Source organism: Daldinia loculata (assembly GCF_022478755.1).
Source record: "Daldinia loculata strain CBS 113971 unplaced genomic scaffold F4817scaffold_10, whole genome shotgun sequence".
In the NCBI taxonomy this organism is placed as follows: domain Eukaryota; kingdom Fungi; phylum Ascomycota; class Sordariomycetes; order Xylariales; family Hypoxylaceae; genus Daldinia; species Daldinia loculata.
The window spans coordinates 598,416-619,448 of NW_026054864.1; the positions used below are offsets into that span (position 1 = coordinate 598,416).

At 48.8% G+C, this 21,033-nt stretch overlaps 6 protein-coding genes across 6 annotated transcripts; 2 read left to right on the top strand and 4 right to left on the bottom strand.

Annotated features, from left to right (window-relative positions):
• Positions 1-299: 299 nt before the first annotated feature.
• On the bottom strand, positions 300-6,067 carry F4817DRAFT_16526 (uncharacterized protein). The gene is made up of 5 exons (XM_049298147.1): positions 5,132-6,067; positions 4,544-5,027; positions 2,483-4,364; positions 2,036-2,429; positions 300-1,982 (listed from the first exon to the last, which is right to left on the bottom strand). The coding sequence occupies exons 1-5, from the start codon at positions 5,913-5,915 to the stop codon at positions 472-474; spliced, it is 5,055 nt and encodes a 1,684-aa protein (XP_049161573.1). The 5' UTR covers positions 5,916-6,067; the 3' UTR covers positions 300-471.
• Positions 6,068-8,734: 2,667 nt separating this feature from the next.
• F4817DRAFT_330285 (uncharacterized protein) lies at positions 8,735-10,148 on the bottom strand. Its single transcript, XM_049302373.1, has 2 exons — positions 9,630-10,148; positions 8,735-9,548 (listed from the first exon to the last, which is right to left on the bottom strand). Exons 1-2 carry the CDS (start codon positions 9,882-9,884, stop codon positions 9,480-9,482), a joined length of 324 nt encoding a protein of 107 aa, XP_049161574.1. The 5' UTR covers positions 9,885-10,148; the 3' UTR covers positions 8,735-9,479.
• A 475-nt stretch (positions 10,149-10,623) lies between these two features.
• F4817DRAFT_363268 (P-loop containing nucleoside triphosphate hydrolase protein) lies at positions 10,624-14,456 on the top strand (the record flags this gene model as incomplete). The annotated part of the gene is made up of 9 exons (XM_049306624.1): positions 10,624-11,394; positions 11,443-11,932; positions 12,155-12,958; positions 13,112-13,256; positions 13,305-13,501; positions 13,572-13,602; positions 13,677-13,866; positions 13,940-14,045; positions 14,099-14,456. 9 exons carry the CDS (start codon positions 10,624-10,626, stop codon positions 14,134-14,136), a joined length of 2,772 nt encoding a protein of 923 aa, XP_049161575.1. The 3' UTR covers positions 14,137-14,456.
• F4817DRAFT_16724 (alpha/beta-hydrolase) lies at positions 14,457-16,635 on the bottom strand. The gene is made up of 4 exons (XM_049298167.1): positions 16,583-16,635; positions 16,476-16,524; positions 16,102-16,210; positions 14,457-16,045 (listed from the first exon to the last, which is right to left on the bottom strand). Exons 3-4 carry the CDS (start codon positions 16,154-16,156, stop codon positions 14,700-14,702), a joined length of 1,401 nt encoding a protein of 466 aa, XP_049161576.1. The 5' UTR covers positions 16,157-16,210; positions 16,476-16,524; positions 16,583-16,635; the 3' UTR covers positions 14,457-14,699.
• Positions 16,636-16,831: 196 nt separating this feature from the next.
• On the top strand, positions 16,832-18,979 carry F4817DRAFT_330301 (uncharacterized protein). Its single transcript, XM_049302374.1, has 2 exons — positions 16,832-17,064; positions 17,296-18,979. The coding sequence occupies exons 1-2, from the start codon at positions 16,927-16,929 to the stop codon at positions 18,601-18,603; spliced, it is 1,446 nt and encodes a 481-aa protein (XP_049161577.1). The 5' UTR covers positions 16,832-16,926; the 3' UTR covers positions 18,604-18,979.
• On the bottom strand, positions 18,980-20,979 carry F4817DRAFT_330303 (uncharacterized protein). Its single transcript, XM_049302375.1, is given in 2 exon segments — positions 18,980-20,508; positions 20,519-20,979. 1 exon segment carries the CDS (start codon positions 20,452-20,454, stop codon positions 19,231-19,233), a length of 1,224 nt encoding a protein of 407 aa, XP_049161578.1. The 5' UTR covers positions 20,455-20,508; positions 20,519-20,979; the 3' UTR covers positions 18,980-19,230.
• Between the last annotated feature and the right edge of the window lie 54 nt (positions 20,980-21,033).

Below are 21,033 nucleotides of genomic sequence, written 5' to 3' on the forward strand. Positions count from 1 at the left end.
CTATCACAGTCCTCAAATATCCAATTGTTAATATACCTAACGTAGCAGCATACACGTATAATGATATGGGTAATACCATTCACATCGCAAACTGGGAAAATGGAAAATTAGAACTAAGACGTTTTTAAATTATGTTTGTATGATATTGGTCTGCGAGACCATTTCCTGATATTTTGGATCACCCGCCTCTAATTCCTAGGCCGCCTTCCTCCAATTTACACTCGGAAAAGTATTAGACAACTAATAGTCCGACCGTCGAAAAACAAGCAACTGTTGTACAGGCCTTCAAAAGGGACGGCAATGGTTCCTCTTCTCGAAATCCTGACCGGAATCCCTCTATCAACCGTAGCGCCTTTGGTATATGCCTCTACTTATACAACCGACCCTAAGTTAACGCCGAACCAGAGGAAAGAAATCCCCTATGCGAATAAATCACAAACCCTGAAACCTTGGTCTAGTCGTTTCTGACTATCACGACAGAAGGTTGCGCAGCGACGCGTTGGCGCTGGCCCCGCTTGCAGGGCGACTGTCGTTGGGCCTTGGAGGTATATTGTTGCTTAGACTTGGTTCACGACTCATCGAGATCCCATCCCGGGAAATCGGAGGGCTTCCATGCGGATTTAAAAATGGTGATCGTGATCCAAGCATGCCTTGGGAAAACGAATGCTCCGAAGTGCGGGGCGGAGGACTGCCATTCGTGAGGCCGTGGAGCGAGTTATGCGCCGAATGGTAGGACGGCATATAAGGAGAAGTGCCATTCTGAACCGAGCCAGGACCGCGTCGAGGCGGAGGTGGAGAAGGAGTGATTCCATTTACCATGGGTTGGCCAAGCCCATGCTGAAGCTGTGGCCCCTGGTGATGGGACATTGGGGCTATCGGCGGCGGCCGGAGGTCACGGAGATGATTATGATGGATCGGGCTTGGTCCACTAGAGCCGCCATTTATTTGATGAAGGGTAGGTGGATGTTGAGGCGGGCTACGATGCCACTCTCCATAAGGAGCACTGGGAGGAGGATAATGGTGTGCAGGCACTGGTGGGCCACCCGGAGCTACCATCGGACTCGTTCCAGCGTGGGAAGCGGTCAGCGGCAAAGGTGGAGGGACAGCTGCAGGTGGAGGATGTAACGGTGGCGCAGCGATCGCCGGGGCAACCGTAGGTGTCGTTCCTTGCGCTGCAGGACCTCGTGGTCCCCACGAATTCCCTAGGTCCACGAGCCTATTCATAGTGTGAGATACGTGTGGTGGATGATTTGTTACAGTAGTGGGAATTGAAGGAGGCAGAGCGACCCGTGGTGGTTCATTTGATGCTGGCCCGTCCGTTCTTGGCGGATTATGAGGTGTAAGTCTTCGATTACTCCTCTTACACTTATGACACTGGACGCTCCGCTGAGCTACAAACCTCAGCGCCTCACTGCTAAGAGAGCCGGTATATCCGTTTGTTAAGACCTTTTCTTGGCTCTTGTCGATAGGCCACCACTTTGGGCTCACGTCAATGCCGCAAGTTATGCAGACTTTATCGCCGCACTGAGGGCTGATGGATGCTGCATCGACCACACCATCGACCGGAGACGCTCTCTGACCTGTTGCTGCCGAGCTGGAAACGTTTGTGGCGGATTGCCTCCTATTTGGGTTCGTTTGCGTCGTAACGGTAGGTGTCTTGGTGGCGGCGAGATTGGCCAGGTTCGCCTTACGGACATTACCCGTTAGGGTAAGGTCTGCCTGCTTGTAGTTATGCACGTAGAGCTGCAGGGCGTTCGCAAGTTGTGCATCCTTGCTTTGGCTCTCAGGCTGAGGTACAGGGTCGTGCATGCGATGAACCACACTCTTTTGAGGAATGTGCTCCTTACACCAGACGGCTGCTGACATTATCCCCGTTTCTCCTCCGATAGTGACAAGATTGTGCTGATCTCGTCTGGAGCCTTTCACGGGCGTAATCTCGAAGCCAAGCAGGTACCCATTTTGGTGGGCACATTCCACGTGGACTAATATGCTGTCAGCACCAGACAATTGGTCATCTAGGGAATATTGTACTTACCAGGAGCGCGGCATTGATGGCAGGCTACACACGCGCCACCTTTTTGCTTGCACACCTTGCAAACTTCGTCAAATCTACTACGTGGTATCAAAGGTATACCTTCTGACGGGCCCAGGGCAAGGGCATTGCCGAACTTGACTTCGGGCATCCACACCGCACAAGTGACATGGACCCAATTGTTGTCTGCTGTCCTCTTTAGAGGCTCCCTAGGGTTCACGGGGCGATTCATCTCCTCCTGCTTTTTGCGATAATACTCTACGGCCTTCTGCGCGAGATCACGATCAAGGCGCTCCTTCTCCTTCTCCTTCTCGGTCTTTTTCTTGTGCGTGTTCTTCGGCGGTTCAATGAAGTCGTGTTCTGTGAATTCTACCGGGCACAGAACACACTTATAATCCTAATCGTAACCGTTAACCACAAACCCAAGGAAATGAATGAGGGCACACTTACTATAGAAACCTGAGGATTCTTATCATTTAGGCACATATCGCAGGTCCACTTGCCTGGAAGTCGATTGTCGATAACACCATAGCACTTGCGATGAACGGTGAGCCGACACTCCTTGCAAGAGAGATGAGCTTGCTCGCCCGTCGGGGCCATCTGGTGGCATATAGCGCAAGGCAAGGTGCGAGGTTTTGGTAGTTCGGGGGCTGGGGGTGGTGGTGCGGGCTTCTCCGCCGCCGCCTTTTCTTTCTTCTTCGAATGGATATGAGTTGAGACAACGCCGGGATCTGAGCCATTAACCTCTGCCTCTTTGTCCGCAATTGTCTTGAGTTTCTTGCGTGGTGGTGGTTCGCTACCGCTAGGTTGCGGGGCAGGTGTCGCTGTCGCAGCAGGCTGTGCTGTTGATGGCGTCCCATTCGTTTTGTTGTAGACCGTCAGACTCATCATTTCGTTTGCCGCCATGATCTCCTTGAGCAATTCCTCATCTACCCTCCGCTTCCAGGAGCGGCCACCAGCTGCAGCAACCTTCTTGGCAAGGTCCTCCATATCTTCCCACTGAATAGCATATCGCCGCCATAGCTCTGCACATCTCCTACATAATGCTCCGACATATTGTATTCCCTTATCCTTGTTCGCATGTTTACCGCCTCCCTCTATTACTAGACCGGACGCACTGTTAGGCGCCCGCCGCCACTGTCGGGAGTTCTTGGTAGAACAAAACTTGCATATGAAGCTCCTCTTCAGCTTGACGGCCTTTTCGGTGTCAAACGCCGAATCGTCTTGATCGTCAGCAACGTCATCTTGGAGTTTATTGGCCGTCGCTTCGGCCTTCTTCGCCTCCTTCTTGCCCTTCCGGCCAGAAAAATTACCCCATATTTGTTTCCCTCTGTCAGTTTTCTTCCACGTGTAGTAGAAACGAACAATTTGCGAATGCTTGACTGTTTTGATGAGTTTGGTAATGGGATAAAGTTCGGAACCAAACTTGGTCACGCCTTCTTCAAACTTCTTTAGTTCAGCAGTTGTAAGCTCGGGCTCTTTAAAAATCGACCTATCGACTTTGAATAACGCCTTCAACGCCTTGGGTATGTCGTAGTCGTTTTTGAAGAGGGTATTGATGGCTACATCTTTAAGGTTCGTCGACTCCTTTGGAAGGTTGAACATAGGGACTAGTTTCGACTTTGCGGTCGCCATATAATCGTCAAGCTGAGATTCCGTGGTTGACGTTTCAACCGCATCCAAAGGCTTCCATAGTAACTGCGCCGTGTTATTCGGGTCATCATTGTCGTAATCTTCCCCCCTCGCTACATATCCTGGAGGTTCGTCCTGAATCCATCTTGGCCGCTTTTCTCGGCGGGCCTTCTCTGCCTCGAGGGCCGCAAGGGCTTCCTTGGATTGCTTGCCGTCTTTCTTACCCGATTTCTTGATCTCGAGAGGTTTCACAAGTTTGACCGGACGGCCGTACCAAGGAAGGACGGTTGCCTGGTGCTTGGGTCCTAAGCGAGATCCGGCTCTGGGATATATGCGATCATCGTAATCTAGTGCATCTTCAGGTTTGCAATGTTGGCCTAGGTACCGGTAAGGCCATAGGCTCGCGTGATATATCTGCTCTGCTGTTGCGGGTTGGTGAGAGTCGTCGATGCCATCCGCAGGGCTCGTGCGATTAGTATCGATAGCATCCTCCTCATCTTCCCAAGGCTCTTCTTCCTCTGCCTCTAGATGCGGATCAAGTAGGCTTGGCGTATGTCGGGCCTCGAGCTTTCTCTCCTGGGCACGACTGCATGCGGCGCAAGCCCAAGCAAAGCCACGTGATGGTTTCTTCAGCAGAGGCGGACGAACACAGTTCATATGATACGTCTGCTGACATACTGCACAGTCGACAGAATCGTTGCTATTTTAATCGAGTTAGCTACTCGTTGATTTATTGGATTCGTTGACTCGTTGCAGTTGCAGTTGCAGTTGCAGTTGCAGGTGCAGGGAAACAGGGATAGAGACCCAGAAGACCCAGAAGACCCAGAAGGAAAGGAGAAAGGGGAAGTGTGGAGAGATGACATAAGCAAGCATACATACCTTGCACAATACCCACTACATCTCTTACACAGCTTAACGGCACTAGTAAATTCCTTAGACCGACCCTGCTCCACCAAAATATACTTCCACCGCTCGTCCAACACCTTCTTGACCCTCTCAGGCACGTTGACGATCTGAAAACACGGGATTACATCGTAATTCTTCTGAATATAACGATCGTACAGCTTCTCATACCAAAAACAGTCGGGAGTTTTTCGGTAAGTCTCCATGTCGTCAATTTCGGCCTTGTGGCGGATTTGACACTTGCCGCGCAATGCGGTTAACGGACTAATGTCCGAGTGCATAGTGGCGAAGACCAGTCTGGTGTCATTGACCTTCTTACCGATGTCCTTTGGCCGGTAGTACCAATTGATCCGCAACGCATCCACAGCCTTTGTAACATCATTCTGAACATGTAGGAACTCCATGATACGTCCTAAATAATATGGTTCTCCTGGCGGTTCGCATACAAGATATACATGGTCTAAATAATATAGTCAGTCAGTCGGTCGGTCAGTCAGCTAGTTATTTTGTTAAGATGGAAGCGCAAATTGCTTTCGGTTTCCGTGGGGTTGAATAAGTTCATACCGTTCGCTTCCAATACTGTTCCGTCATCTGCCACCATCTTTCCGTCCTTCGGGATTGCACCGCATTTCTCGAAACAAAGCATATTCGTCACCTTATATCCCGCAGTAGTGTGTGTAGTTGTAATAGCTGTCGCGTGTGTAGCACCTCGTTTCGTCGCGTTAGGACCAGCCGGTGCCGGGGTACTGCCATTGCTATGCGCATTGTTCGCAGCCGATTGCGCGGGTGCCTTTCGTTTTTTGGACGAAGTAGTAGATGCCGTGGTGGACGAACCATTTGTAGTCGCGTTGCTCGTCGGATGCGAATCCTTCACTGTATTGTGCGAACCATTACTAGCCTTGCCATCCTCTGGTGCTGCACCCTTGCGTGATGTCGAACTCGCGCCTTTGGGTGCATCGCTGGTACCATTCGCAGCTGCACCGACCTGTCGCGAGGATTTTTTAGATTCCTCATCCTTTTTGTCTGCGTAAGCATCGTACATGTCCACGTCCATATCTTTGTCCTCTGCGTAGTTCGGGCGCGCTTGACCCCGATTGCGGGAACGCGTGCCGTAAGGAGATGGGCCTGTCATAGCCTCCTTGCCCGACGGGTTTGACCCCGACGAGGTTGACTTCGTCATTGGTTGGGATACTGCTGCATTATCCCCAGAGGCCTTGTTGTTGGTGGGCTTTGGGGTTTGTGCTGGTGTGGGTGTGTTGTTGTGCGCGGAGCCGGAGTCTGTCGGGTCCTTGGTTGAAGATGACGAAGGATTGGGCTGGTCATCGGTGTCGCTCGACTTCTGCGCCATGGTGGGTGATTAAAAGGCGGCGCATACAATGTCACACGGAGGAACGCCGAAAAGTTTACGGCGGTGCTAGTCGAGGCAGACAGTGGAAATCTGGGTCCATAAGATTGGCAATATAGGTGCAACTCTCGCAGACAGAATGTTTCAGACAGGAACTATGCTGGAGGGCGAAGATTCCATATGAGCGTTTCGCCGGTGGTACCACGGCAGGCTGGAAGACAAGGGTCCGTGGGAAGCTTACCGAATTATGTCCCACGATAGTCCTGGCTCGAGGTCTGTCAGAAAGGGAAGGGCAGGGACGAAAAAGTATGTATGGTTAAGTTGGCGAGACGAAGGCAATAAAGTTTGGGAGGGAAAATAATGAAAGAAAAGGTCAAAACGCGAAATATCTAACCGAGTACGGAAAAATGGATGGTGAGGTTTGGGAAGAAAGAAGGTGGGAGACGTGACTGGTGTGGGACGGGAAAGATGTGAAGGGTATGTAGAAGTGAAGGTTTATGTAAAGTAGGCCAAGATGGACCGGGGAGGTTTGAGGCGGCGGGACAGACCATCAAATCGGTGCCCACTACCCACACGACTAGCCGGATAGACCGCAGGCCATAGGATCATAGGATGGGTAAGGTAGACGAGCTATGTTATGTATGGGTGGATGGCGGATAGGGATGTATGAGTAGACCGGCGACTTACTAGATAGGTATGTAGTTTCTGGTACGCTTCTGGTACATACGTATGTAGATATTGCAAGGTAGGGTTGCCAAGAGCATACGATGATCGGCCTATGATATCGAGACTGTCGATACCGAATTGTGCTCTCGTCTAAGTAGCACGAGGGCCTACTAAGGAGAATTTAGAAGGGAACTTGGGAAAACTTGTTGATGACACGGATGCTCTAACTAAGATGAGGCAGATTGGGAATCTAAACTTCGGGATCTTGGAGATTGCTAGATTTGCCGGGGTATGAAAGGCGCGGTAAGGAAAAAAAAAGGTAGCTAAGGTAAAAAGGTTAGGTAGGTAGGTAACCTACTACTGTATGGAATGAAGAAGAAAAAAGAGAAGGGTGACTTTTTTGACGAACGTTGGACTAGCCAGCTACCTCATGTACCATAATATGTACGTACATACGTGGTGCTGTGCTGCTAGGGTGCCCTAAATAAAGCTAGGTGAGTAGGAGAGGTTCGCAAGGGCTGAGATATTGACTGAATGGATAGATTGGGTAGATTGGATAGATGCCTGTGTGTAGTGCTTGAATGCATCACAGGAAGGCAAAAAAAGTCAAGAGATGCAAATGCATCGAAATGCAACATCTACTAGTCTGGCTGGCCTACATGTACAATGTAGGTAAGGTAGGTAAGGTAGGAGGTATCTATGTACTTTTTAAATCATCCAGTGTACAGATGGTACAGATGCATCAATACTAACCTAGGCAATGAATGGATGGGTGGATGTATGTAGGTAAGTAAAAGGATGTAGGAAAAGGAAATAGGAACTCTGTATGCTATGTCTACCTTGTAGATTACCTAGATTAGGTCAAGGTATGCAGGTTAACGGCAATAGGTAATTCATTGCTGGTTGTACATAGTACAATGCCGCCCGTACCATGCATTTATTTACCATCTAAATAGGTTTTAATAGAGCAATGGGAAATGGTCAAGAAAGAGACGCACAAAGGCACGGGGAATATTTGACGGGGGAGGAGTTGGGATCTTCAGCCATTCAAACTCTGATATTGTACCAGCTGGGCTTATTGGCAGATGGTAGCGCCGCGGTACCGGTACCTGGAAAGGGCTAGGTAAACAAGGGTAAAATATTGGGCGTGTGTTGTACATACACTTCCCCGACAAGGCCAGTGACAAGGCCAGTGTGTGTGGATGTCTGTGGAGTGGTACTGAGGTTAAAAAGTCTCGCCTTGGGAGCCCACGGCCCACATCCATTACCTCCACCCCTGTCAAGTCCAACCAAACTTACGCTTCCTGCTAAAGGCTGCATGCTCTATTCGACTTCATCTCATCCATCATTCTCGCATCTGAAATTATATGCTGTGTCTGCGTGCTTTTCTTTCTCGACGAAGACGTCTGTGTGTAGGGCGTATCGATATGATATTGTTACCGACTAGATTCTATTCCCCTCTTGGTTAGATATGCCATTCATTGAGATGAATCCATGGTGTCTTTTTGTTGAAAACAGTTGCATCCCCGTTTCATTTTGCTTAGCTTGCTTGCTAATATTTCGTGATGCGTTTGTACTGCTTTAACGCCCTCGCTTGAGAGCCAACCCTATTTAACTTAGGAGTAAATTCTCTTTATACCAACATTGATCGTGGCCGCCTCTTCGCAGTTATTCCTCTTTTAGAGATGTTACCGCGTGTCCCGAACCGTCGAGCTCACCTCATCGGGGCGACGCGCAGTTGTATGACAGGCAGCATTCCTATCACCTGTCGCACTTTTATAGGGTGGGGATCTAGCCAAGATTGGCCGCGAGTCAAGACCGCCCGTTTCCCGAGATTTTTAAACCAAAGCATGGCCGTTGTCTATCTACATAGTACACATTCTACGCCAAGATATCATAGAAAGCAACCAAATAAGGCGCAGTTCATTGCTTACCCGTACTGTCTTATTGAATACACTGCGATTAATCCCAAAAAATTGCTTCTCGTCGTCCTAGAAGCAGTTCGGCCTTAGGCTTCGAGGTGAGGCAAAGGCGAGGCAGTCAGTCTGGACTCTGGAGAGCCTGGGCACCGCTAGCAACCGGGACAAAAACGACAGGTATTGAGCAAAAAACCCCCACCTCGCGATCTAATGGCCCAACCAGATCACATGGGACAGGGATCCCACCCGTCACCGCTGTGCAATAGTAGAGACATACCCAAGACAACCGAGCTCACAAATCTGCAAAAAGTACAGCAAGGTGAATTGTCCTTAGTTGAAATGTCCGCTTTGCTATGAGGGTCAGAAGTTTGCTTCGCCGAATAGATGTATCGACCGCTATGTAGGCGTGTTACCTCTCAATTCGTGCTCCGTATAAAAATTACACTGCACCTCAAAACCTAACATAGCCGGATCTAAAGGGTCCTACTTAATGTGTATTGGATGTGGGCAATCTCTACGTAATCCAGGGTTTTTAAGGGTTAGGACTAGTTCTGATGCGCGGAGGAATGTTTTGACCTCCTTGCCCCTTAAGAGCACGACAGCGGAAATGACCTAGCATCTTCATGACGAGTAGGTAAGTGCCTCCAGATTCTGGGGCGATTCTTCAAAATAAAAGAGGCATCTCCGCTTTTCGCAACGAGATCTAGCGGTATAAAAGTATCTGCTAGTCAGCAGCTTGGCTTGAACCATGAAAATGGGTTACCATGAAAATGGGCGTTCCCTAAGGTTTGGACGTAGAGCCTACTAACTGACTATCTACTAATCCAAAAGACAAGATGTGCTTACGATCTCATCGATATTGATCCGTAGCCTGCAATGGTAACGAAATTATAAATACCTAATGATACTCCATTAACTGTTGTCAACAAATGTAATTTCTCTCATTGTAGCATCATTACTTCGCAATTTATACCGTTATTTGTTATACATGCTTATTCGATACTCGTGAACTGGGGACTGCGGAGAGTTGGAACTTAACGGGCAAAAGCGACTAAAGGGGAGTAAAAAGATAGTAGGATATTAGCCCAGATATGTCACGTATGTATGTGGAACACTGCTTTTTGCCACCTACGCAGATAAAACCGGAAGTGAACCCACTTGAGACCAACGTAACGACAGCCATGTATCGGAGAGTAATCTGTAGGATGAGAGCATCGTTGTAATCGAAAGCTGAATAGGAAACGGTCTGAAGATAAAATGACAAATACAATCCTACTACATGGTAGGTAGTATATAAGCAAAGGTCATCTAGTTTTAGGCAGTTAGCTGAGCAGTCTGACCAGTCTGACCTACGATGCCGAGATGTCGGGAGAACCAGCATTTCCATGTGTGGGAAACAAGTCCTAGGCTACCCTACCCACTACCCAACTCGTTACATCGGTACCTACCCTATGAGGTACATGTAATTAAGTTGGAAGCTTGACGTTGGAGGTGACCCCGACCGCACGAGGTTCGTAAATCGGCACGGGCCACCTGAGAGACCAATCCGAGATCCATCCGTTAAAACCATCGTCCAATGAAAGACATCAGGATTAGATTAATGCATGAATTCCTTTTTGGGAACGACGGCGGCAATGATTACGCGATGCCGTACCTGATTATGTCAATAGAGTGGGTCTTCGGAGGCCAGGCGCCAATTCCCGATGCCTTGGTGAGGGTCTGCGTAGGCTGTCCATGATTGCTCTCCACTCCACTTGGCATATGCAAGGGCATTGAAGAAAAGAGCACCCTGCTGCCACGTGACATGGCGTTGCTTTCGTGTACAACACCATTTTAACGGCCCCCGATTAAATCCCAACTGACATATGTACCTAGGTTAGGTAGGTACATATCATGATTCATGGCTGCATGGACGACTATCTCCATTTTTTGTACACTTGTCACTCTGCTTTTCTGCCTTGCATAGCATGAATTGGAACTAGACTGTTTGCTATGTGCTTAGACTGAGCGAAGGATACTTATCAACCAACAGTCCCGATGCATATCACAGTTGACGGTGAAAGCCAATCCATCGCAAAACTACAGGTTTCTTTGCTCAACAGCCTCAGCTAAGGTGGTAGATGATCATGGAACCACCAAGAGGTATTTTGCATAAAACGACACTTGAGTCAACTACTTTGCAGCAGAAGACATTTCATACAACTACCCTTTCAGGCAACAAGAGATTACATGCCGATATCGCTAGTTCTGAGCAGCAGCAGCCCCCACCGAAAAGGGCAATTCAGTTCCAGAGAGCATCAGCTGTTGACAAAGAGCTACCTGAATTAGCTGCTAGTATCATCACTGATGTTGACCCCGATACTATTACACACCCTTCGGAATATTCGCAGCGCCGGGCAGTACAGGCTACTCCTACGTCAGTAGTCGACCGCTCCCTTTTGCTATCTTTTCCACGATATGGCTTGCCTACTTCGTTGGTGAACAACTTCAAAGAGCTTGGTATCAATGAGATATATACCTGGCAAAAGCAATGCCTTCTAGGCCCAGGCCTCCTAAATGGGTCAAAGAACCTCGTCTATACGGCTCCGACAGGGGGTGGTAAGTCTCTAGTTGCTGACATTCTAATGCTAAAGAGGGTCCTCGAAGATAGCGATTCGAAAGCTTTGCTGGTGCTTCCGTATGTTGCATTAGTCCAAGAAAAAGTCCGGTGGCTACGGAACGTTGTCCAAGGTATCAAGCGTCAAACATTTAAGGAGGATTCGCCAGAAAAGGAGCAGACTTCCCTTTGGCAGAAACGCTTTGATGAAGGTACTATCAGAGTTATTGGCTTCTTCGGTGGCGGAAAAGTCAGGGCGACGTGGTCAGACTTTGATATTGGGGTCTGCACTTTCGAGAAGGTCCGTCGTCTACGGCATTCATGTGACATAGATCTGATAGGAATACAGGCAAACTCTCTTCTAAATACTGCTATTGACGATTGTTCCATTACCAAGCTTCGAGCCGTAGTCCTGGATGAGCTTCATATGCTAGATGATGATCACCGTGGTTATCTCATGGAACTCATCGCTACGAAACTTTTAAGTCTCGAGCATGAAGTCCAAATCGTTGGTATGAGCGCAACGTTGCAAAATATTGACTTATTATCACGTTGGCTAGATGCCCACATATATAGCACATTCTACCGGCCAGTGCCGATCGAAGAGCATCTTGTTCATGAAGGCAAAATTTATCCAGCTTCATCAACTGGCGGCCTCCTTAAAGCCGCCAAGGCTGCTAGTCAGCCCAGCTCAACTTCCAACGCAAGCCAGCACCAGGCTCATCCTGTGAGAATTATCCAACCTAGCTCGCACAAGGAATTTAAGGATACAGTATTAAATTCTGTAGTCGCATTGGCAGTCGAGACAGCGAGGTCTGGCTATGGCGCTCTCGTGTTTTGTAATAGTCGTTGGTCAGTATTAACTCTCCTAGATTATAGAGCTATGCTTTTGTTTTTCTCATTATTCAGCCATTTATTGCAATTTCTTAGAATTATCATCTGGCATAAATGCTAATATACTCACAGTATGTAACCTCCTATCTTTACAATGTCTTTCTTGTTCCTTCGAAGGAGTCGCCTAAGTAGGGTTTCTAAGCTATGTGTATGCTAACATGTAGAAGATGGCTGCGAATCGGATGCACGGCTTATTAGCCGTACTCTACGTGATACTAGCTACCTAGACCCAACTGTTGTCGAAGCAAGACTTGATCTCTTAGCGGACCTACGCAGTCTCAGTACAGGACTTGATCCTTGCCTAGCAGAAACTGTCACCTCCGGAGTTGCTTTTCACCATGCTGGCCTAACGACAGAAGAGCGAGAGTTGATTGCTAGTGCTTACGATAAAGGCGTGCTGAAGGTTCTGGTAGCAACATGTAGTCTTGCTGCTGGTATCAATCTTCCGGCACGAAGAGTCATACTCCATAACGCACGGATGGGCCGAGACTTAGTTGGTCCCTCTATGCTCCGTCAGATGCGCGGCCGCGCAGGGAGAAAAGGAAAAGACGAAATCGGAGAGACTTACCTGTGCTGTCGGAAGGACGACCTAGAAGATGTCATCGAGCTTATGCGAGCCGAATTGCCGCAAATTTCTAGCGGCCTGACAACAGATAAACATCGTATTCAACGAGCGCTGTTGGAGATAACCGCTATTAGACTGGCCAATTCGAGAGACACCATTGAGGATTACATCCGGAAAACTCTATTGAACTTGTCGTCGACACCCGATGTTATAAACACCCATGTCGAGTCTAGTTTAAGAGATTTGACCGAGATGGGTTTCCTTCATTGCGACGACTCCGATTTATATACTGCAACACAGCTGGGTAAGGCGATCGTCACCTCTTCACTAGAACCGGATGATGGGGTGTTTATTCATCGTGAGATGCAGCGTGCACTGCGCGCCTTCGTGATGGATGGCGAAATGCGTGAGTGATACCCTAAACTACGCTCATTACTATCCCTTATTCCCTACAACCCTAAAAGTGAAGCATGGTTTCAAACTTCTGCCTATCATATTTTTACCTCTTTTAAAAAATGAGAAGTCGCTTAGGAAAGGGAATTACTTACGAGAGTTGCAGATGTTCTATACATGTTTACGCCGGTGCATGATAATTCTGTTGCCATCGATTGGCGAGTCTTTAGATCGGAAATGGAAGGCCTCGATGACAGTGGGCTTCGCGTTATGACATTTCTCGGCCTAAAACCGACGCAAGTGATCAAGATGTAAGTGACGAATGGTATAACAAAAATTATTATACTAATTTATCACAGGGCCCAAGGCGGACACCTCAAAGAGACGACACCACAGGAAAAGGAAACTGTTCGTATTTATCGTCGGTTCTACCTAGCCCTCCAACTTAGGGACCTGTGCAACGAGATGCCCATTCATGTGGTCTCACGCAAGTACGACACACCACGAGGCGCGGTGCAGAACCTAGCGCAGACATGCCAAGGTTTTGCTGCTGGAAGTGAGTAACGCATCACAGCACGTAAGACGTATAGCAAAGTATCACTAGTTACTAACTTTACCCGATAAAGTGATCAAGTTTTGTGAGCAGATGGGCTGGGGGTACGTTCGATATAGAGCCTAAGGCTATCTATCGCTTGTTCCTATAGCCAGACCTGGAGCTAATTCGCGAGTAGGGCAATGGCGGCTGTTCTCGATCACTTTTCAGACAGGCTGAACGCCGGAGCAAGGTCAGATCTCCTAGCACTGGCTAAGATCACATTCGTCAAAAGCCGGACAGCAAGGGTATTCTACGACAACGGATTCAAAACCGTTGCAGCGATCGCGAATGCCGACCCCAAGGAGCTTGTGCCGATTCTTATACAGGTATGTTATGTGATAGGTATCACAAAAAGCCGGATTTGCTAAAGGGGAACTGGGGACTAACACGATTTAAAAGGCACAACCAAGCAAAGTGAGGCTCAAGTCGAAAGACGAGGAGAAATACGAAGAGAAGCTCTTTGCCAAGGCCAAGGTAATTGCAGATTCGGCAAGCAGACTGTGGCGTACGCGCATGACCCCTCACTCTGGTGCAGCACCGCAGCTAACAGGGACGCAGGAATCGAGATGCAGCAGCAGGTTTATGAAGAAGACTAGGTAGGCGTGCTGCCCTACGTGTCTCGTGCCGTGGCTTGCATTCAGGCAGCGTGCCTGTACCACTATGTACCTGGCCATGCTACGTCGCCGAAGTATTACCTCTGAGACAAGTTGACGCCTTACGGTCTACAGCCACCGTTTTAGTTACAATGCCTTAATGGCTTGGGTCACTCACAGACGGCACGTCTCTTACCAATGCGGCAAGCTGCGGCAGGCTAACGCCGTCTTGGGCGATTTCGTGCGCCACCTTTAGAACATAGGTACCTTTACTATCTACTGTCATTACTGGTGTGTCTGCTCTATGGCTAGCTTAGCTAAGATATACATTCTAGCTGATATAATTTCTCGGTCACTCTCATTCACGTAGGAAGGATCAACCAAGGATTAGGACTTGGTAGGACTTGTATACATAGTTGCCCATACCTACCTGAGCTGAACACCTAGTAAGGCTACCAGGGAGATAATGTCTGAGGTCATTACGATATTGCGGTTATATTTATTATCGAAGTGCTATGGCCTTGATCTTGATGAACCCTTTTAGGGCCATAGTTTACAAAAGCTCTTTAGTCAATGGTATCATCACGCAACCGAAGCAACTGAGGAATCACCTCATCCGGACGCGAACGGAGAGCATTATGGTACAAGACGCTTGTCTCGAAGACCTTGATCCCCTTAATCTTAGACGCCGTGACTCGCGACATGTCCGGATCGACGTACATATCATTATAGATGGCCGCGTACACGGGGACCTCGTTTTTACCCAATTGCTCAATATCATAGAGCGGTGCCCAGCCGTCGAATTCGGCTAGGATCTGTGCTGTCTCCTTGAGCTTGAAGAGTCCGGCGCATGTGTCGAAGAAGAAGGGGTAGATCATCTCGCCGGAGAAATACAGCGGCTTTTCACCTAGGCTCGCTGGTCCGGCCCAGTCCTGTCGGAGCCATTGGAATTCTTCTAGGCTCGCGCCCACTCGCTCGGCTGCCCATCTTCCGGCTACGCCTGGGCCGAAGCACCAACATGGCTCGTGAAGTAGTGAGTAGACTGGAGCTGTGTCCCATTGGTTGTCTTGTTCTAGTTCGTTCAGAGTGAAGCGAGTAAATGTGCCGTACTGATCGAGATCTGCCTTCATCCTAATAATATAATTGTGAACTCGGTCGACGCCGCCGTGAGCACCGAAATTAAGGCCCACAGTCATTAATCGTGACACTGTTAGGAAGCCACCGCTGGGCAGGGGAATTCCTTTTTCACCACCGAATTCGCGGATCTTCTCAGCGATCCATTTGACCGTGGCGACATCATCTGGGAATTTCCTATAGTAGTCGTGATTACGATCTATACACCTTTGAAAGGTGGCTTGATAAACCTCCTCGGGGCCTTTATCTAAGGCGGCAAGTCCGCCGGTGATGAAGCATTCTCTAAGGCCTTCTGGTGCGAAGGAGAGATAGGTTAGGGTCGTAAAACCGCCAAACGACTGGCCGAAGGTAGACCACTTCTTCTTCTCAGGTGGATAGTCCCTCGTTAGGCAGAGGCGAACAGCTTCACTGTCCTTGACAAGAGTGTCGGCCCTGAAGAGCTTAAGATAGTCAGCTTGCTCCTGGGGGCTGCCGATGAGCTCTAGAGTGTTATCTGAGATGGGTGTGCTGAAGCCTGTGCCTCGCTGATCCAGAAAGAGCAGCTCGTAGCCTCTATCGAGCATATACTTTGACAAAGGGGAATCTTGAGGTGCTGGAGTTCCCAAACCAGGACCGCCCTGGAGGAATAGTAGGTAAGGTCTCTGCACGACCTCTGATGATTCGACAATAGGTCGTTCATATTTGACAACACTTCTTGCAAAGAGCTTGATAGTCTTCGAATTTGGATCAGAATGATCTAAGGGGACTTCAAACCAGAGCTCTTTTACAAGCAGCTTGCCTAATACGACGTGTTAGTCGTTCTGAGGCTGGACTAATCGAACATGATATATTCACCTGGGACGAGGTATGGTTTGCTTTCGGAAACAAGGTGGGCTACGACTGGAGCCATGGTTGATTGTCCGGCACGATTCAGTCTTCGGCGAGGAATTGTTACTATGATTGGCTACGGGTCTTGTTATCACGAAGTTGTATGAAGTAGGAAGCGGGGAAGGATCTAGATTCCAAGTTGGTAGGTGTAGGTGGAGCTTTTATAATTGTGTCTTTACAACCAGTTGACGTCTGAGTACGGAATATTATGACCCTGTACGTCGTTGGCAGTACTTCCCTAATTATATGTACCCATTGGGGGATAATATAGGAATAGTCTTAGATTCCTTGACTGGGTAGAGGTATCTTCTAACTTATATGTGGGTTTATTTACTACCTACTTGGCTTCGCGATCATAGGAGACTTTGGGGACGATTCATTCTAAGAGTTCTAAAATTTATAGGTTAGGCACTCTTGCATGTAGTATTGTATATTGTATCGTACATACCTGGGTACCTACATGTAATAAGCATTATGCCGTGTTACATTGATAAACTTTCTAAGTGATCGGTTCTTGCTGAATGGGAAGATGTAATGATCTTGGGAAGGAAAGGAATTGTTCCTTTTGTTCCTTGCAGGCCCATGCAATTAAACAGGCTAACCACAGCAACGAGGGTACCCCCACATCCGGAATTGGAGCTGACAAAAAAATCCAGTTCTAGCCATCGGCGTTATTCGGATCATTCTCCATTTCATCATTCCACTAGTTAACCTTAGCATCTTTTCCTTTTCACCCCAACTACATCTCCGGCTTTCTTAACTCGCTCACTCGTAATCTTCTTCATTTCTTCCATGCTGGACCAGGATATGAATTGTCAAAACCTCGTACAGATCTTAATAGAATCATTTAATGCATTGGCCGATGAAGTTCAAAACTTGAGCGACAGGCAGACTGTCCTGGAGCACAAACTTCGATATGCACACGAGCAGGTATGTCAACCGTCAATCTTATGAATCCCGTCTTACTCCCTTCTTCCTTCTCCGCCCTTTATATATGATGAGAAAAATTAGCTCTAGATCAAGAGCTACCCTTGTGGTAGTGTTGACCGAAATAAAAATTTTAGAAGTTACTGATATAATACGGAAAATGACATCTCTTTGTTCACAAATGACAAAAATTATTTCCGAGGTTTCAGTCGCTAACTTTATCGATTCCGATAGTTCCAGTATCTAGCCGATAAATATGCTCCGACGGCGCCTGAGATTTCAGAGACGCTATTGAATCTTCAGATTCCCCCAGAGTTGCACAATCCATCCCTAGCAAACAATAGTTTTGTTCCCTTGCCTAGAAGGAAAACCTCAGACTCTAAACATCAAATTGCCGTCATCATTAGGGAAGGTAGACGTGTTGCTTCTTCCTTAACAGCTACTAGCAAGAGCAGTCGATCTAGCAGAGACAGTCTTCCTCCTACCACAATGACGACCCTTTCCACTATCCTCGAGCAGGACTTTACTATCCCGGGAAAGAAGAGCAACTTAGATTGTCCCTTCTCCCAGACCGCCAGAGAAGAGAAGCAGAATGAGGAGCCTAGTAACATACCTGGTAAAACGGTGCATGATATAGAAGATCCCATCTGTGCGACTATGTATGATGATCCAAGCTCACAGCCTGCTGCTTCCAAATGCCCAATTCGATACATGGACCAGCACTCGCCAGAAGAGATCGCTCACTACTTGGAGACACACAAGCACGAGTTGCCAAGGAGTCACGAAATCTGTGTGCGTAGGTATCAAAAGAATGAGGAACACATTAGGAAGCTAGATGCCAAGTATGGCAATCTTGCTAACATGGTTGAAGGTCTCAGTCGGATCCATCAACCTATGTTGCCTGAACGGGACACACGACCTCAGAGCGAGGTTGAAAGAACCTCGAACGATCGTGTTGTGACCTGGGCTCAAACGGTGAGCGCGACGGCCTCGGATGATCCGGAGCATACTGCTTTAGAACATCATGAGGATGATCTAGATGATCTGGACAGGCAAAGCCGCTTCGACCGACCTCTTAAGGAGGTCCGAGTTGGTGAATCGCCGAGCCGTCCTTGGGGCATCTCAGTGCCCGTGTTCGATACTCCACCGGGTGTCGAAGGGATGGGTCGACCTGAGTCCCCTCCGCCAGCGCCCGTTCAGATTCCTTCATCGCTGCCTCCTCAAGTGACGCCGGCAAAGACAGGAAAGTGTCCCTTCGATCACACGAAGCTGACGGATATGATGAACGGCTCTCCACTGAAACGCGAAGATAAGAACTCCGTTAGGTTTGGAGATATCCGGTCGAGTAGTCAAACTTCTATTCCAGCTCATGAGCCACGATTTGCAGCCAGCAATCCACGCCAGCCTACGTTTATTAACCCGGCTGAGCTGGACCGCAAGTCGGACAATAAGCCGCAGATGCTATTTACAGGCCCAGTCTTCATTGGATACCCTATCGAGGATGCGATTCGGCTCATGCAGAGCCTCCAAGGACAACAGTAATATCTTTGGTCGAGGTGATTTCCTTCTCTGCCGTGGGTCATACCTAGGATCATGGTTGGAGTTATTACTATTTTGATTTTTTAGTTTCATACGGGTTTATTATCGAGCAGGCTCAAGCAACAGACCTAGCCAGGGGGTATTTGATTTGAAGCAAGCGAATTCGCACACACAGGGAAGGGTTGGACTGCTTTTGAATGGCTGACAGAGTATTGATGGCATGATAACGTAATGTATGAGGCGTTGGGTTTTCTTTTTCTTTTCTTTACCTTTTACGATAGCATCAGTCGGGCGTTAGGAATGAAGAAAGTAGCACGGACGATACCCTTCAAGAGCAGGAAATTGAGAAACTAGCTTTGATACGACTTATAACACAATAATATTCTTTTCCACAAGCAAAATCAAAATGGCCTGCCTGCCTGCCTACCTAGGCGCCTATCCCTTCTAGCTAATGCGATTCAATATTCCCATCCATCTTATGCCGTACACTCCAAAATGCCAAACTTGTAACTGATCCGCCCTTTCTTATGCTCTCAACTCGCCAGACGCCTATTGTATCCCGTATTTCGTACACGAACGAATTCCTTGGTAAACTTGCAAACGGTCGACAATGCCCATCTATCTATCTATCTATCGATGCTCTCCGTGGGAAACCTTTCTATTCCCGTTTCCGGCAGCATCTTCCTCCTCCGTCTCATCCCTGTATCCTCCTCCGTCAACAGCATCCGTTTCCCACAGCGAGATATCGTCATCATCCATGAGCGCCGCCTCATCCGCCTCCCCAGCCCGCTGCCGTCTTCCCTCTTCTAAGTCTCCATACCCTAGATCCAACTCCTCGTCTAGTTCCTCGTCTATCGCGACTCCGTTCTCAGCAGCCTCTTCGCGCGCAAGTTCTCTGGCACGCGCCATCGTGCGCCGGTATATAAACAGGCTGAGGGTAATCCCCACGGCGCTGCCGAGCAGCATGCTTAGGTAATTGATGGCCTTGTCGCCTGCGCTCATGGTATCGCCGCTCTCGGCGAGTAGGGCCAGCCGGCTGCCGATGAAGACGTGCACGAGAAGCTTGGGGGAAGCCATGGCTGTTGCGAGCGCGAAGCGCCACGGCGAAATGCTGGGGATTGTGGCGAGGAACCCGTTGCTGAGACTGAACGGCAGCGGGCAGAAGCGGATAGCGGCTAGGACTAACAATCCGTCTCGGCGGAGGACTTGTCCTAAAGCGACGAATCGCTTGTCCGCGCCGACTAGCGAGTGCACGTATCCGCTGAATATCGTCCTGCTGGCGAGGAACGCGGCGGTAGACCCGAAGACAGTGGCACTAGCGACGATGGGCCAGCCACCGGGGAACCCGTAGACGAAACCCGCGATGGTGATGCAAGTGCTATACCCGATCATAGGGGGGAATCCCGACGCGCACGTCATCAGAAACACAATCACCCACCCACCAGGCAGCGCGCGCCAACCCTTAGCGATAGGGGCCAGGGCGGCGAAGATGCGGTGCGAGTACACGAGGAACAGGATCAGGAGGACGTTGACGACGACCAGGGCGGACACGGCGATGATGCGTTGGACGAGGGTCATGCTGTAGAATAGCTTGAGCATCTTGTCGGAGAAGGATACGCTGGCGCGCATTATGCGGCGGCCGAAGGGCTCGGAGGAGTCGTTGTTGGCTGCGGAGCGGGAGTACGGTGTTGAGAGGCGCTGCGAGTTGGATGTAGGCCGTTGTAAGTTCGGGCGTACCCATGGCGGAAGAGGAGACGGGGGCGTCGGGGAGGGAGAGGGAGAGGGAGATGGCGAGTGTGAGGGTGGGTGTGAGACGGAGAGCATAGGCTCTTGAGCTTCGTGGTCGGGAGGCATATTGACGACGGTGTTTAGCTGTGTATAGAAATCGTATCGTATCGTATCGTATCGTATCGTATCGGAAGTACTTGTCCTTTAGACCAGATATGTCGTCGAGGTGGAAGACGAGCTATAGTTGGAAACACAAGACCGATATGGGATATATGGGATATAGCTGGCTGTCGTTATGATTATCCCGTACGGGGCTTATATATCAGCAGCAATTCGAGACAGCTTTAAGCAGCACTAGCTAAGCTAGCTATCCATATTCGCCGACGTAGACGAGTTAACATTCACAACCTCAAGTTTGAATTCGGGAAGTGTAGGTATGTACACAGGAGGAAAACGATGGCCCCCCCCCCGAAGGACGTCAGGGACAGATTGTTGCTAGGTACCTAGCGCAGCGTCCACTATTCAAATCCCACAGTATAACGTTTTTGTATGTAGTGAGATAGGTTACATTACATTACATATGAAGGAACGGGCTGAATGAAGAAGGAACACTAGTAGTGTAATAAGAAAAAAGGGAACCAATTGAAAAGGGAACCATGCGTCGGGTACGAGGTACAATATCATGTACCTTTCACATCGCAGACA